This window comes from Perognathus longimembris, chromosome 5 (genome assembly GCF_023159225.1).
Source record: "Perognathus longimembris pacificus isolate PPM17 chromosome 5, ASM2315922v1, whole genome shotgun sequence".
Classification (NCBI taxonomy): domain Eukaryota; kingdom Metazoa; phylum Chordata; class Mammalia; order Rodentia; family Heteromyidae; genus Perognathus; species Perognathus longimembris.
In genome coordinates, this window is record NC_063165.1 from 74,714,036 (window position 1) to 74,730,462 (window position 16,427).

At 39.6% G+C, this 16,427-nt stretch overlaps 1 protein-coding gene across 6 annotated transcripts in view; it reads left to right on the forward strand.

The window, feature by feature from the left end:
• Phc3 (polyhomeotic homolog 3) overlaps window positions 1-16,427 on the forward strand; it is a 63,174-nt gene that overhangs the window by 20,666 nt on the left and 26,081 nt on the right. For 4 of the 6 annotated variants that reach the window (XM_048347138.1, XM_048347142.1, XM_048347140.1 and 1 more), the window contains exons 6-9: window positions 1,032-1,130; window positions 7,129-7,375; window positions 14,768-15,639; window positions 15,933-15,980. In XM_048347138.1, the coding sequence (XP_048203095.1) occupies window positions 1,032-1,130; window positions 7,129-7,375; window positions 14,768-15,639; window positions 15,933-15,980 (1,266 nt within the window). The remainder of the gene's footprint in view (window positions 1-1,031; window positions 1,131-7,128; window positions 7,376-14,767; window positions 15,640-15,932; window positions 15,981-16,427) is intronic. The other 2 variants (XM_048347141.1, XM_048347143.1) reach the window with 1 other exon arrangement.

The window sequence follows — 16,427 nt, forward strand, 5'->3', positions numbered from 1 at the left end:
CAAGTCCCTGGATCTGCACAAAATAATGTAATTAGGTTGAACCATTTGGAATGGTTTTTATCAGATTAGGTTGAATATATGTTCAGTAAAATAATAAAGAACTAAATATCTCTTTAAGGGGAGAAAGGGAGTTGGGGGATAAGGGAAGGTAATGGGATGGCGAATATGATCAGAGATTTTATAGGTGTGAGTAGATGAAATGTCAGTGAAACCCATTATTATGTATTTAAAATTTGTATTTACGACATATTAACACAAAATTTAAGCTTAAAAGATCCATTAGTTGGTCATTTTAGCTTAAAAAACGGTGAGGAACTGAATACTTCTTGAAGTAGTTTTAAAATGGGGCACTTAGACATTCTTTGAAATAACTGCCATAATTTATTAAGTTGAATTCAGTAGATTAGAAATAAATAGAGTTTGTTTAATATTAAATTTGAAGAAACAATGGCACATAAACAAATTGTGTATTTTCTTCTTTTCTATTTTATCATAAAATTTAGAATGAATATTTCTTCATAAAATTGAAATCACCCTAGGCTTATCTGAGTGAAACATTGTAGTTTTATGTGTAGCACACTTATTCTTGTAAAGAGAACAGAGGATTTTTGTAGTGTTTCTTTGTTTCCTACTGAAATTAAATTTGTGCCCCAAATAGTAATGGTAGTTTTCTATTTTAGGAACCCTGAGAACAAATTTGAGCTGAGAAAAATTTAAGTATAATAGTTTATTTGGAACAAAATATGGTTTGAGTATATCATATCAACAAAATATATTTTCTTCTTTGAGTACTGATTTATTTTTCCTACTGATCAGGATCATAAGCTGATTCAAAGCTGTTTTGAGTTTTTTTTTTGTTTTTTGAGTTTTCTACTATCAGAAACTTCTATTTGTCATGTGAAACCTTTTGCTTAGAGGATAGTCCTAAATTGCTTTGTCCTGTCACAAATTTCAGTCTCTTGCCTGCTATACATTGTGTGTGGGACATGTTCTTTTGCCTTAGGGTATTTTTTGGTTTTCTGTCTGTACAGCTGATTTTCACACCCGCTACCACTGTGGCTGCTGTACAGTCTGACATTCCTGTTGTCTCGTCGTCATCGTCATCTTCCTGTCAGTCTACAGCTACTCAGGTGAGCTTGTCTGGCTTCATAATGTGGTACTTGAAGTATGGATCTTCAGGTTAAAGATAAGCATTATAGCAGAGGCACTGGTGGCTCATGCCTGTAATCCTAGCTACTCAGGTGGTTGAGATCCAAGGATCAGGGTTCAAAGCTAACCTGGGCAGACATTGAGATATCCTTACCTACAGCTAGCCAGCAAAAATCTGGGAATGGAGGTGTGGCTTAAATAGTTGAATGCTAGCCTTGAGAGAAAAAAACTACATGAGGTCCTCAGTTCAAGTTCAATACTGGCACACACAGAAAAGATAAACATTGAATTTGTGTTTCAGCTGCTGTACTTCCAGAGCTCTTTGTCATGCATTTCAGATTGAAATTATAAAAATTAGGGATGAAATGATATTTATTAAAAGTAAAAAATGTTCTTTAAAAGACATTACAAAATGAAAAATCAGGGCATGGGAATATGGCCTAGTGACAAGAGTGCTTGCCTCATATACATGAAGCCCTGGGTTTGAATCCCCAGCACCACATACATAGAAAATGGCCAGAAGTGGTGCTGTGGCTCAAGTGGCAGGGTGCTAGCCTTGAGCAAAAAGAAGCCAGGGACAGTGCTCAGGCCCTGAGTCCAAGGCCCAGAACTGGCCAAAAAAAAAAAAAAAAAAAATCAACAAAATGAAAAAGCAAGCCACAGTAACCACAGTCCTTGTATCTGATGAAGACTGTACCCAGAAAATACAAACTATTCTTGCAACTTACTAATAAGATCATAAGCAGTTGAATTGAAAAATGGACAAAAGATTTAAAGCGCCATATCTCCCCCAAAACAAACGGCCAATAGGTACCTGAAACTGTCTTTAACTTTATAAACACAAACCAAAACCACGAACATCATCATGTCACTAGAATGGCAAGAATGAGGAAGACTGATAGTATTTCATGTTACTGAAGGTGTAGCATGATCAGATTCTGTCATTTTTGATGAGGGAGTAAAATGGTACAACCTCTTTGGGAAGCAGTTCTTATAAAGTTAAATATTTAACATTTCACCCAGCAAATCCTAATGTTTATACTTAAAGATGTGAAAGCATATAACCATGTAAAGATAGATTAAAATGTTTGTAGCAGCTTAGTTCTGAATAGCCCTAACATGGAAACAATTAATTGTCCTTTATATGCTAATGGATAAACAGATTATGGTAATTCACACAATAGAGTACTACTTAGAAATAAAAAGGAACAAACTAATGATGCACCTCAAAACCATTATGCTAAGCAAAATGAGCTAGAGATAAAGTGCATTTTCTCATGTATATGAGATCCTGGAAAAGACAAAACAATCTGTAGTTAAAAAAAATCAGATTAATGATACCTGAGGCACAATGTTTTTCGGGAAAGTGGGTGGGATAATGGATTGGATTTCAGGAGTTAGCTCTGTGTGTGTGTGTGTGTGTGTGTGTGTGTGTGTGTGTGTAAGTATGGGTGGGTGGTGGGGCTTGAACTCAGAGCGTGGGCATTGTGCCTTAGCTTTTGTGTTAATGGCTAGCACACTACCACTTTGAGCCACAACTCTATTCCCAGTTTTCTCATGGTTAAATGGAGATAAGAGTCTCACAGACTTTCCTGCCCAGGCTGGCTTTGAACTGCAATTCTTTTATCTTAACCTCCTGAGTAGCTAGGATTACAGGTGTGAGTTACCAGTGCCTGTTGTTAGAGATAGCTTTAAGGAAGAACGGCATTAGTACTAGAGGATCCTGCCCCTTAAAGAATGATGAGTGGAACACTGTGGCAGGAATTATGGGTAGGAGCTGTGAAAAGTGGGTCTCAGTGTGATTTAAACATAGGTTATGGAGGACTTTGAGTGGTAGCCTGTAAAATAAATATTTTTGCTCAAGGCCTGTGCTCTACTACTAGTCATACCTCTATTTCCATGAAAAGTAAATATTCTAATACATTTTGTTTTCCATACCTATAAAAAATAAATATTTTAGTACATTTTATTTTTGTACTAAAATTTAGTAATACAATGGCTAGTAGTCGGTTATGTTGACATTGATATGACATAGTTGAAAAAAATTAGAGAAAGTGCCTCACATGGAATTTCTTTCAGTATCTGAGTTAGTCACTGTGATTAAAAACCTGAGAAACAACTTGAAAGGTAGAAAATTTTAATTAGGATGATAGTTTCAGAAGCTTTAGCCTGTGGTTGGCAGGCTCTGTGGAGTGTGAGCCCTGGGGAGTGAGCACATCATGGCAAGGAGTATGTGGTGAAGTGGGATGGCGACATCTCACGGCACAGGAGTCAAGAGTGAAAGAAGGAGGGACTAGGCTTGAAATACTCCTCAAGGACACCCCTCCCCCACTTTTCCTCCAGTCATACCCTATAGTGCACACAGTTCTACCCCTTTCATTAGTCCATTCAGTTTTTGGAACCATTAGTGAATTAAATCATTGGCAGAGGCAGAGCCTTCATGATTCAATCCTTTTCTCTAAACTTCACCCCTGAACACTTGCTTGTTTGGGGGACTAAGCCTTCAGTATATGAACCTTTTGGGGAAACACTTTATACAAACCCTTCACATTTTACTCCTGGCTCCCAGAAGGTCCCTCATCTCATGATGCAAAATGTATTCAGTCCATTTCAAGGGCCTTCACATTCTCAAGAGTTAAAATATTGTTCAAAAGTACAAGTTCAGAGTCCCTTCTGAATTTCAAGGCAAATCTTGGCTGTGAGACCTTGTAAAGCCAGAAAGAAAATTGCATATTTCCAACCTACAATGATACGGAATAAACATACTGTGCCAATAGGGAAGAATAAGAACATAGAAAGAAATGGGACCAAAAGAAGCCCAGAAAGGCCTGTAACTCCATAAGCAACATCTGGGATATGGAATATAGACCCCAGAGGGCTTGGGCAGCTCTGCCCTAAAGCCTTGCCATTTGCAGCCCACATGGCTTCTCTTTAAGGTTGGCTTCCTTTGCTGTTTGTGGCTTTCCTTGGCAAATAGTCCTAATTCCTAGCATCTCTAACTTTCTAGGACTCCAGTCCAGTTTTGGGTTCACTTTCTCAGCTTCATGCATTAGAGGCTGCCTGCAGGAAACCTATCTCTGCCACACATTGTTTGGCTGCCTAGGCTTCGCTTTAAAATCTGGATGGCCATGGAAAGTGGAAGCCTTCCTAACCTGGTGTATGCCTATAGAAGCAGCATCATGGAAATGACACCACAGTTGGCTGCAAGCTCAAGTGGTAGTTTGGCTGCCTTGAACATGGCTGTAGTGGCCTCTGAGTACCTGGACTACTAAAGGAAGGAAAGCACTTTCCTAGGCAGTCCTGTGTAGGCAGAGTCCCCTTGCAGTGTGCGATCTTCTCAAGAGAAAGTCTTTGAAAAGAGTTTGCACTTTACACCCTTGGCCATGCCAGGGTGCCGTCTCATGATTCCTAAGTTATTCTCGAGGCATATTTCCTATATTCCCAGTGCAAATTCCTTGACATCTTTTTGATTATACTAATCTCTTTTACAGCAACATCTTCCTTGTCCACAGCTTTAAACACAATCAATTTCTGGCCAAGCTGCAAGTTTTATTTTTTATTTTTATTTTTATTTTTATTTTTATTTTTGCCAGTCCTGGGCTTGGACTCAGGGCCTCAGCACTGTCCCTGGCTTCTTTTTTGCTCAAGGCTAGCACTCTGCCACTTGAGCCGCAGCGTCACTTCTGGCCATTTTCTGTATATGTGGTGCTGGGGAATCCAACCGAGGGCTTCATGTATACGAGGCAAGCGCTCTTGCCACTAGGCCATATCCCCAGCCCTAGCTACAAGTTTTATACCTATTCCTACTCCGCTCTTTACTCCCAAGTCTCTCTGTAACTGATTAAAACCTGCTGGCAATATCCATGTCCTAGCATGAATGCTGAGCTGCCTGTGAGATTTCCTCTGCCAGATTATCATGTTTAAAGTCAGTCTCCCACAAAGTCTCAGACATGGACAAAATGTAGACACGTTCTTTGCCACAGTATGATGTGCATACCCTGTAGTCTGACACCTAATAGAATCCTTTTTATTTTTTTTCTATCTGAAATTTCATGAGTCTATGAAGTTTGCTCCCGTTCATATCAACATTCTTATTTTCTAAGCTCTCTCCACAATCACTCATTAAGCTCTGCTTATAGCATTCTAGGGTTCTCTAACCTGTATACCTAAATTTCCAGTTTCCTAATGTAAGTCTTACAAAGGCTTAAAAACCACAGATAGGCTGGGTGCTGGTGGCTCACACTTGTAATCCTAGCTACTCAAGAGTTTGAGATCTGAGGATCACCATTTGAAGCCAGCCCAGGCAGGAAAGTTAACCACAGAAAACTGAAAATGAAACTGTGGCCAAGTGGTTGAGTGCTAGCCTTGAGCACAAAAGCTCAGGGACAGTCCCCAGGCCTAGCATTCAAGGCCCATGAACACTCTTCCCCCTCCCCCCCAAAAAACCCCCACAAAACCCAAAAGCAAAAAAGAAAAATATTTAGTCACAGTAATGATCTCTCTTCTCTGGTATTTATTTTCTGTTATTAGTTAGTTCTTTTTTAGTCACTGTGACAAGTACCCGAGTGAAACAGTTTAAGAGGAGGAATAAATTAGTTTGGCTCATAGTTTTAGAGATTTAATGGTGGGCTGGATCTTGATTCTGGACTAGGGTGAGGCAGTGTATTAGGGTAAGAAGGATGTGGTGGGGTAGAGTCTCTCTCTTCATGGCAGAAGGAAGCAGAGTATCAGAGGAAGGGATTAGAGTTCCAGAGCACCCCTCAAAAACATGCCCCCATGATTCATTTATTCCATCCGTGCCTCACCTTCCATAGAAGTCCTACCACATCCCAATAGTCTATTCAAACTTTAGATCTAGCAATGAAATGAGACCATTGAAGATAGAGCATTCATGATCTAAACACTTCTTCACCAAGTATCAAGCCTTCAATGCACAAGCATTTTAGGCTGACATTTTATATCAAAACTGGTTAATACTTCAGTTTGCCTGATAAGAATATTTACTTAGTACTTTCTTTTGACTGAGCACTGCTTTTGACAGTGGATTGGGACCGTATAGGCTTTGAGCATCAGCCAGTAATGTAGAGAGAACATAAATGAAACTGAAGAACTTTTATAAAGCACTTAGTCACTTTAGAGTCTCATTTATTTGACTTTCTCTCCCAGGGTCACAAAATCTAGCACAAAAATCTATTTGATGTCAATTCTAGATAGGCAAGAAGTGAAAGGCAACTTTTGGTGAGGAATTTTTTTTTTCTTTAATGTTTAGAAATGTTAGGAATCTTGGTTGAGAGTTTGGGATAATTCTTGTAATTTTCTACTTGTAGAATATTTAGAGTAACCTCAGTTATAGACAGGACTAAGATACAAACTCATTTCAGGGCTATTCACTAACCCTTTTATTTCATGAAAGTTCTTAAAGGGAATAAGTGTTCAGTAACAACAGAATTTTGAAAGTTTTCTGAAAATGCTTTTTAAAAATACAGCAAGGTTAGTGTTCTCATCTCTATAGTTAGAGCTGGTCACATTTAATGTGCATATTGCAGCATACTTACTTCATATTCATAATTATCTGTATCTGTCCTTTCTTTCATTTATCTCTTCTGCTTTCTTTTCCCTCTGGCTTTGTCTCTCTCTTCCTCTCCCTCTCTTCTTTTTCTCTACATACATTCATTCATTCTGTTTCACTTAGTTCTAAATGATTCATCTTTCCTTCTCTCTTTTCTCCTTTCCCATTTCTTCTTCCTTTGCCACTATCCTATCCCTATCCCCTGCATTTACAGAAAAAGGCCATGCAATAGTTAAGATAAAATTACTTAGAATAATTCTCCATTCCTTCAGGATCAATCTCTTGTTTGAAGTACTTGAACTTCTATGTGAAAAGTATATTAATGTGTTGTCATATTCTTATAATTGTAGTGATTTCCATATCCGTTACATTCTGTTTTCATCTTTATTTTCTTGTTATGTGGTTCTTAGGTTCAAAATTTAACATTACGCAGCCAGAAGTTGGGTGTATTGTCTAGCTCACAGAATGGTCCACCGAAAAGCACTAGTCAAACTCAATCATTGACAATTTGTCATAACAAAACAACAGTGACCAGTTCTAAAATCAGCCAACGAGATCCTTCTCCAGAAAGTAACAAGAAAGGAGAAAGTTCAAGTCTGGAATCACGAAGCACAGCTGTCACTCGGACATCAAGTATTCACCAGCTAATAGCGCCAGGTGGGATAAAATTTTTGTTGCATTATTCATGTTTTTTAGTAGATAGAGCAAAACGAAAAGAATGACATTTGAAAACAATTTTAAAAGCATCTTACTATATAGAAGTTTTCAGAGCTGGAGGCATCAAGTGTTGGTAGAACATCTGCCTAGCAAGTGCAAAGCCTTGAGTTCAATTCCTAGTATGGCAGAATAAACAAATCAATCGAATCTCAGTAGCTAAAACAAATTATATTGTTTTTGGTAATTTACATTTGATTAACACTTTTGCTGGGTTTTCAGTGTATCATCACAATCTTTTAGCTTTTAAAAACAATTTGCCTATAGTTATTTAATATGCTTCAGTGGGATAAACTTGAAAGCTTGTAAAAAGGCAAGTATATTATTTTGCTTAATGTCATTAATGGAATAACCTGTCACTTTTCCAAGATTGAGGATTATGCAAAATAAGTAAAATTATATTCCTTAATATGTTGCTTTTTTCCCCTGTCTTTAATTTCATATGAGGAAGAAGGGAATCAAGACAAGTCACTTTCATCCTCATCCATCTTTGAAGCCTACCTGTGGCTCTCCTTTGTAGTTGATTGTACTTCGTGGTTCTTATGCTAAAAATGTTATAGTCATCCAGAGTGAGCTTCTTTATGGTCTCTTATGTTCATCTCAGAATTTCTCAGGATTGACCTTTCTTTATTTCTAAAAAATTGTTATCTGCTTCCTCAAGGTCTCATGTAACGTAGGCTGGTAAGCCTTCAGAGTGCTGGGATTATAGGCAAGCAACCATTGTGCCCAGCTCTATTTGCTCTCTTACTTGTAGTCAGCCATTTGCTTATGTTATCACTCCCATCTTTTTAACTTGTTTAGTAGTTATTGCAGCATCGTTTTTTTTTGTGTGTGTATGCCAGTCCCAGTACTCAAGCATGAGCACTGTCCCTGGCTTCTTTTTGCTCAAGGCTAGCACTCTGCCACTTGAGCCACAGCGCCACTTTCAGCTTTTTCTCTTTATGTGGTACTGAGGAATCGAACCCAGGGCTTCATGTAGGCAAGGCGAGCACTGTACCACTTAGCCACATTCCCAGCCCCCGCCTGCCCCCATTACTCTTTATTACCACATTTAGCCTAAATTAATTCCCTAGAGATTACATCTGCAAACACAGTGACAACTAAGGTAAGAGCTTTAACATAAGATTTTAATATAAGATTTTGGGGGGAGAGGCATAAACAGTTCATATAACAGCCCATGCCACTCAGGGTTATGGGTTCATTTAGGCTCAGGGTTGCCCCGTATAGTCACAGGAATTCAAAGAAGTCATTTAATTACTCAGTAATACATTGCATTGGGTTAATGTAATTAATTACTATTTCTACCTCATACGGTTGTAGTAACTATTGAATGAAGTCATATGTAAATAACATGAGAAATGGTGCCAATCATCAATTCATCAAATATAAGGAAATAATAAAGTATTAAAATCAGAGAAATTAACTAATGGGCATGATTCTCTATAGTTCTAGGGCTTTTTCTTTGTCAAGATGATGTACAGAGGGGTTACAGGTACATATTTAAGGTAGTGAGTACATTTCTTGTCCTACTTGTTATCCCTTCCTCATTTTTTTAACCTTCCCAATGATAGACATTGTTATTCTAGTCTACAATGCTTATGAACTCAATGAACATTAACAATAAAACAATTTCTTTCAGGTCAGGTGATATATACATTTCTTCTTCTTCTTCTTCTTCTTCTTCTTCTTCTTCTTCTTCTTCTTCTTCTTCTTCTTCTTCTTCTTCCTCTTCTTCCTCTTCCTCTTCTTCCTCTTCCTTTTCCTCTTCTTCCTCTTCCTCTTCTTCTTCTTCCTCTTCCTCTTCTTCCTCTTCCTCTTCTTCCTCTTCCTCTTCTTCTTCTTCTCTCCTTCTTCTTCCTCTTCTTCTTCCTCTTCCTCTTCTTCCTCTTCCTCTTCTTCTTCTTCTTCTTCTTCTTCTTTCTTCTTCTTCTTCTTCTTCTTCTTCTTCTTCTTCTTCTTCTTCTTCTTCCTCCTCCTCCTCCTCCTCCTCCTCCTCCTCCTCCTCCTCCTCCTCCTCCTCCTCCTCCTCCTTCTCCTTCTTCTTCCTCCTCCTCCTCCTCTGTCTTCTTCTTCCTCCTCCTCCTTCTTCTTCCTCCTTCCTTCTTCTCCTTCTTCCTTCTTCTTCTTTCTTCTTCTTCTTCTTCCTCCTCCTCCTCCTCCTCCTCCTCCTTCTCCTTCTTCCTCCTCCTCCTCCTCCTCTTTCTTCCTCCTCCTCCTCCTCCCTCTTCTTCCTCCTCCTCCTCCCTCTTCTTCCTCCTCCTCCTCCTCCCTCTTCTTCCTCCTCCTCCTCCTCCCTCTTCTTCCTCCTCCTCCTCCTCCTTCCTCTTCTCCTCCTCCTTCCTCTCCTCCTCCTCCTCCTTCCTCTCCTCCTCCTCCTCCTCCTCCTCCTCCTCCTCCTCCTCCTCCTCCTCCTCCTCCTTCCTCCTCCTTCCTCCTCCTTCCTCCTCCTCCTTCCTCCTCCTCCTCCTCCTTCCTCCTCCTCCCATTGCTGGGGCTTGGGACTCAAGGACTGAGCACTGTCCCTGGCTTCTTTTTGCTCAAGGCTAGCACACTGCCACTTGAGCCTCAGGGCCACTTCCTGCTTTTTCTGCTTATGTGGTGCTGAGGAATCGAATCCAGGCTTCATGCATGCTAGGCAAGCACTTTACCACTAAGCCATATTTCTTCCCTTTTGCTTAATATAATCTGTTCCCTCCCCTGCCCCCACCTGCTTCCCTTCAGCTGCTTAGTTCACTTTTATCAATGTGCATTGCAGCTGTTGGGCTCCCTCTGCTGTATTTTTTTTTCATTCACTTTCCACTCATTGTGTGCCCTCCTCCCAGCTTCCCTCAGATGTGCATGTGTATACACCATATGTGAGGTAAAGGACATAGGGTCCTCTAAATACTATATAAGACTAATTAAGAAGAGTCTTTTGTTTCCCTATCTTTGGAGTTCTTTTCAGTCTGTGTATTATTTTAGGTACATATGAAGTAGTGCTTGGGTCTTACTTTTTGTTGCATTTCTCCCAAGACTGTCCTTTTTTTGTCTCACTGTGTATTGGTATCTTGGGGCCTGTTTGCTTTGTCATGTCTCTTTGCAAGTTGATTTTAACATCCACATATCAGGAAGACCATGTACCGTTTTTCTTTCTTTTCTTGGCTTGTCTTGCTCAACATGATTTGTTCCAGTCCTGTCCATTTCCCAGTGAATGCCATTATTTTATCATTTCTAATAGCTGTGTAGAATTCCATTGTATATAGGTAGCACATTTTTGGGGTTCATTCATCTGTAGTGAGATATCTGAGTTGTTTCCATACCTTGGCTGTTGTGAACAGTGCAGCAGTGAACATGGATGTGCAAGTGTCTTTATGGTATCCTGGGTCCTATTGCTCAGAGTATATGCCTAGGAGCAGCATGGCTGGGTCATAGGGTATGTCTATGTTTTTAGTTTTTTGAGGAATCTCCAGACTGCTCTCCAGAGTGGTTGTACTAGTTTACATTCCTACCAGCAGTGCAGTAGGGTTCCTCTTTCTCTGCACTTCCTCCAGCATTTGTTGTTGCCTGAGTTCAGCGTACAGGCCATTCTTACTGGGGTAAGGTGGTGTCACAGGGTTGTTTTTATTTGCATTTCCTTTACTTCCAGGGATGCTGAACATTTCCTCATATGTTTCTTTGCCATTTTTATTTCTTCTGTGAAGTCTCTCTTTAGCTCCCTTGCCCATTTAGTGATTGGTTTACTAGGTTTGGGAGGGATTAGTTTCTTGAGCTGTCTGTATATGATGGATATCAGGCCTTTGTCTGTTGCATTGCTGGTAAAGATCTTTTTGCAATTGGTTGGCTGTCTTTCTAGTTTAGTAGCAATGTCTCTACTTGTGCAGAAACTTTTTATTTTATTGTATCCCATTTGTCAAGTCTCTTTGCAACCTGTTGTGCCCCCTGGAACTTTGCTCAGGAAGATCCTGCCTGTGCCTGTAAGTTCTAATGTTTCTCCTACTTTCAGAGTTTGGGGTCAGATTGAGGCCTTTAATACATTTTGAGTTAATGGTAGTGCATGGTGACAGGCTGGGATCTACTTTGAGTTTTCTGCACGTGGCTGTCCAGTTTTCCCAGCACCAATAGTTGAAAAGGCTATGCTTTTTCCATTGTATGTCTTTGGTTCCTTTTCAAATATCAGCTGGCTGTAAGTATGTGGTTTTATTTCTGGGTCTTCTAGTCTATTACCTTGATCTTCAGGTCTGTTTTTGTGCCAGTACCAAGCTGTTTTTGTTATTATGGCTCTGTAGAAGTGCTTGAAATCTGGTATTGTGATACTTCCTGCGCTGCTTCTTTTGCCTAGTGTTGTTTTGGCTATTCTAGGTCTTTTGTTGTTCCATATGAATTTTTGGATTGTTTTCTCTATTTCAGTAAAGAATGACACTGGGATTTTGATGGGGATTGTTTGTTTGTTTTTGGCCAGTCCTGGGCTTTGGACTCAGGGCCTGGGCACTGTCCCTGGCTTCTTTTTGCTCAAGGCTAGCACTCTGCCACTTGAGCCACAGCGCCACTTCTGGCCATTTTCTGTATATGTGGTGCTGGGGAATTGAACCCAGGACCTCATGTATAGGAGGCGAGCACTGTTGCCACTAGGCCATATCCTCAGACCTTGATGGGGATTGTGTTGAATTTGTATATCATGTTTGGCAGTATGGCCATTTTCATGATGATTCTACCTATTCATGAGCATGGAAGGTCTTTCCATTTCCTGGTGTCCTCTTTGATTTCGCTCTTTAGATTTTTATGTTTTTTCACTAAATAGATCTACATCTTTGGTTAGGTTAATTCCTAGATATTTTATTCTTTTTTTAGCTATTGCAAATGGGGTTGTTTTCATGATTTCCTTTTCTGCTTGTACATTATTAGTGTACAGAAAGGCTAATGATTTTTGTGGATTGATTTTGTATCCTGCTACTTTGCCAGAATGATATATTAGTTCTAGGAGTTTGGGAGTGAAGATTTTTGGGTCCTTGAGGTGTAAGATTGTGTCATCTGCAAATAGGGATAGTTTCTTGTACAGAGGTCTTCAAATATCTTCATAGTCCCATCTTTAACTCAGATACTTTATAAGTATGAACAAATGATGTGAAAACCATTTGAGCCCTTTGGAGGCAGGCACTATGGAAATTTAAGATTTTGTTAATTCTTGTTTTTTGAATGCTATATAGCATAGTCTGCACATAATCACATTTAAAGGGTTGACAGTCTTTGTTTGATGTGTTAGTCTGAAAATTATTATTATTTTTTTTTGCCAGTCCTGGGACTTGAACTCAGGGCCTGAGCACTGTCCCTGGCTTCTTTTTGCTCAAGGCTAGCACTCTACCACTTGAGCCACAGCACCACTTCCAGCTTTTTCTATATATGTGGTGCTGAGGAATCGAACCCAGAACTTCAGTTATACGAGGCAAGCACTCTACCACTAGGCCATATTCCCAGCCCTGAAAATTATTTTTTAAGATAAAATTTCAGATCTAATTTCCTTTTTGTTTTAGCAAAGGTGGAGGTTCAACCCTAGGCCTTGTGCATGCTAAGCATGCACTCAAATGCTATGTAGTATCTCTGATGCTCCTGAGTGGCTATGATTACACACATTAATTACCAGTACCCAGCTTTTATGTGTAATTTTCTACTTATAGTATAAGCAGTGTGCTACTTTATCAACTGATTAATAACCCAGGTTCCAATTTCAGATAAGGAAGATTTCACTAGCATCTCCCTCTATAAACATGTGAGCTAGTCTCTAGAGGAGGCCTAGTGATAGGAGAGCAACTCACAGCATTTGTTTGCCTTTTTTTGGTAGTGGGGTTTGACCTTGGCACTTTATAGTTGCTGGCAGGCAGTCTACCACTTGAGCCCAGTTCCTAGTCCTTTTTGTTTTCATTATTTTCCAGATAGGATTTTGCATGTGCTTCACATGTAGCTGGGATGACAGATTTGCAGTTGGTTGAGATAGTCTGGTGGACACAAGCCATGACCCTCCCAGTTTCAGCCTTCCTAGTGGCTAGGATTTATAGGTGTGAGCCACTGCTAGCTACTTACAACTTGATTATGATAATTTTTTATATTTATCCCTGTTGTTAGTGGCTCCTGTGGAGCAGATCTAATATTACTTGTGGGATTTTTGAGGTGAGAGAGGTAAACAGGATCTTTATTTAGCTGGTATGGCTTCTGATTGCCTCATTTTTGCAAGTAAAACCAATCTCCTAGATTTGGAATGGCCCTTAAATTTCAGTTCTTAGTTGTAGTGATTATTTAATTACTATAAGATTCACACCTCATAGGGTGCCGTTGGCTCATGCCTGTAATCCTAGCTATTCAGGAGGCTGAGATCTGAGGATCATGGTTCAAAGCCAGCCTGGACACAAAAGTCCGTGAGACTGTTTATCTCCATTTAACCATCTGAAAACCGGAAGTGGCACTGTGGCTCAAGTGGTAGAGTGCTAGCCTTGAGCTGACGAGCTCAGGGACAGTGCCCAGACCCAGAGTTCCAGCCCCATGAGAGTCACACCTGTGTTTTGCTTCATTGAATAAAATTTTATATACAAAGCACTTTCTCATTCTAGTCAAATAATAAGACTACCTGACACAAATTTAGAAACTCATTTGGGAATCTTTAGCTAATTGCCTTGACTTTTTGTTAGAAGCATGTTTTGACATAGGTAGGATGAGATCTTTATTTTATGAATTTTAGTAATAACTTTTTATGATTTTGAAGTTATTTTTATATATACATACTGCTTCATTAAGGATACTTCCCTTTTCATTCTAGGAAGAAATGCTACAAACTCTTCTGGAAACCTATAAAATTTATTAACAATAACCAATAACTTAGGTACACATTCAGATTTATGAAAACACACACACACACACACACACACACACACACACACACACACACACACACATTTGGGCCAGTCCTGGGGCTTGAACTCAGCCCCTGGGCACTGTCCCTGAGTTTCTTTTGCTCAAGGCTAGCACTCTACCACTTGAGCCACAGTGTCACTTCTGACTTACTCTGTTTATGTAGTATTGAGGACTTGAACCCAGGCATCATGCATGCTAGGCAAGGACTCTACCACTAAGCCACATTCTTAGCCCATGAATAGATTTTTGTAGGTAGTTTTCTTTTGGATATTTTTGTAACACAGGTTATTTCATCCAAGTTTATTTTTTTGGTTATGAAATTTCAAATCTTTATCTAAAAGATTTGTAATAGAATACTAGTGATTATGACCTGATGTGAAAACTTTTCTTTACATTTATTTAGTACTTTCTATATTTTTGAAATCAATACTAATTGTCATTTTCTCTCTCTCACAGCTTCATATTCTCCAATTCAGCCTCATTCTCTAATAAAACATCAACAGATTCCTCTTCATTCACCACCTCCCAAGGTTTCCCATCATCAGCTGATATTGCAACAGCAACAGCAGCAAATTCAGCCAATCACCCTTCAGAATCCAACTCAAGATCCACCCCCATCCCAGCACTGTATACCACTCCCAAACCACGGCCTTCCTCCAGCTTCCAGTAATACCCAGTCACAACATTGTTCACCAATTCAGAGCCACCCCCCTCCTTTAAATGTATCTCCCAATCAGTCACAGTCAGCCCAGCAGTCTGTAGTGGTGTCTCCTCCACCACCTCATTCACCGAGTCAGTCTCCTACTATAATTATCCATCCACAAGCACTTATGCAGCCACACCCTCTTGTGTCATCAGCTCTTCAGCCAGGGCCAAATTTGCAGCAGTCCACTACTAATCAGGTGCCACCAACAACACAGCTGAATCTTCCATCCCATCTTCCACTTTCAGCTTCCCCTGTTGTACACATTGGTCCAGTTCAGCAGTCTGCCTTGGTGTCCCCTGGTCAGCAGATTGTGTCTCCAGCATCACACCAGCAATATTCAGCCCTTCAGTCCTCTCCAATTCCAATTGCAACCCCACCACAGATGTCAGCATCTCCTCCAGCTCAGATTCCACCACTGCCCTTGCAGTCTATGCAATCTTTACAAGTGCAGCCTGAAATTCTGTCCCAGGGCCAGGTTTTGGTGCAGAATGCTTTGGTGTCAGAAGAGGAACTTCCGGCTGCAGAGGCTTTGGTCCAGTTGCCATTTCAGACTCTTCCTCCTCCCCAGACTGTTGCGGTAAATCTACAAGTACAACCACCAGCACCTGTTGATCCACCAGTGGTAAGCCCTTGGAAGCTCTTTGACTTTCTTGCTGAACTGAAAGTAAAAACTGTTTTCTCCCATATTGTGTTATATTGCTAACTCTAAATGCCTGTGAATTTAAAATATTTGGGTTTTCCATATGTCAGTATTCTGACAAACATGCTGTATGGGCTAAAACAAAAAAGGCCATTATTTGTTGTAGAATGGTTGCATGCTTGATAATTTGTGATGGTTAAAGTCCCTCGTTAATTTTATTACTATTTAAACAAATCCATCTGCTATCTTTACAGAGTTGATTTTTTTTCCCCAAGGGAATGCATTTGAACCAGTGTCATCTGCACAAAGTTTTTTCTCTTAAGGTGATTATCCTTCATAGATCCCTTCTGTTGGCTTGTGTGTTCTTAAACGTATGGTTTATCTAGCTAAGCTTTTGGTGGTGTGCATTCTGAAGTCCTGGGCTTCAAAGGGCTTTTGTTTCAAGGTGGAAGAGGTATGCTTGTAAGATGTACTTTTTATTTTTATACCTTTTATAATTAAGATCTTGTAAAAATAATTTGTTCTAGGAAAGTCCAACTTTGCAAAAATATTAAGTCATTTTTTAAAAGTTTGTACTAAGAAAAGTATATATACTTCCTATTTCTTAGTCATATATATAAACATCACTTAAGCACAAAATTTCACTAATGACTTTAATACTGTTAATGGAAAAAGTTAAACAGTGGGAATTATGAACGAAACTCATCAGAGTAAACTTCTAAAAATGATATGCTACCTAGAAAGGAAAATAATCTTGTAATTTATTTTAA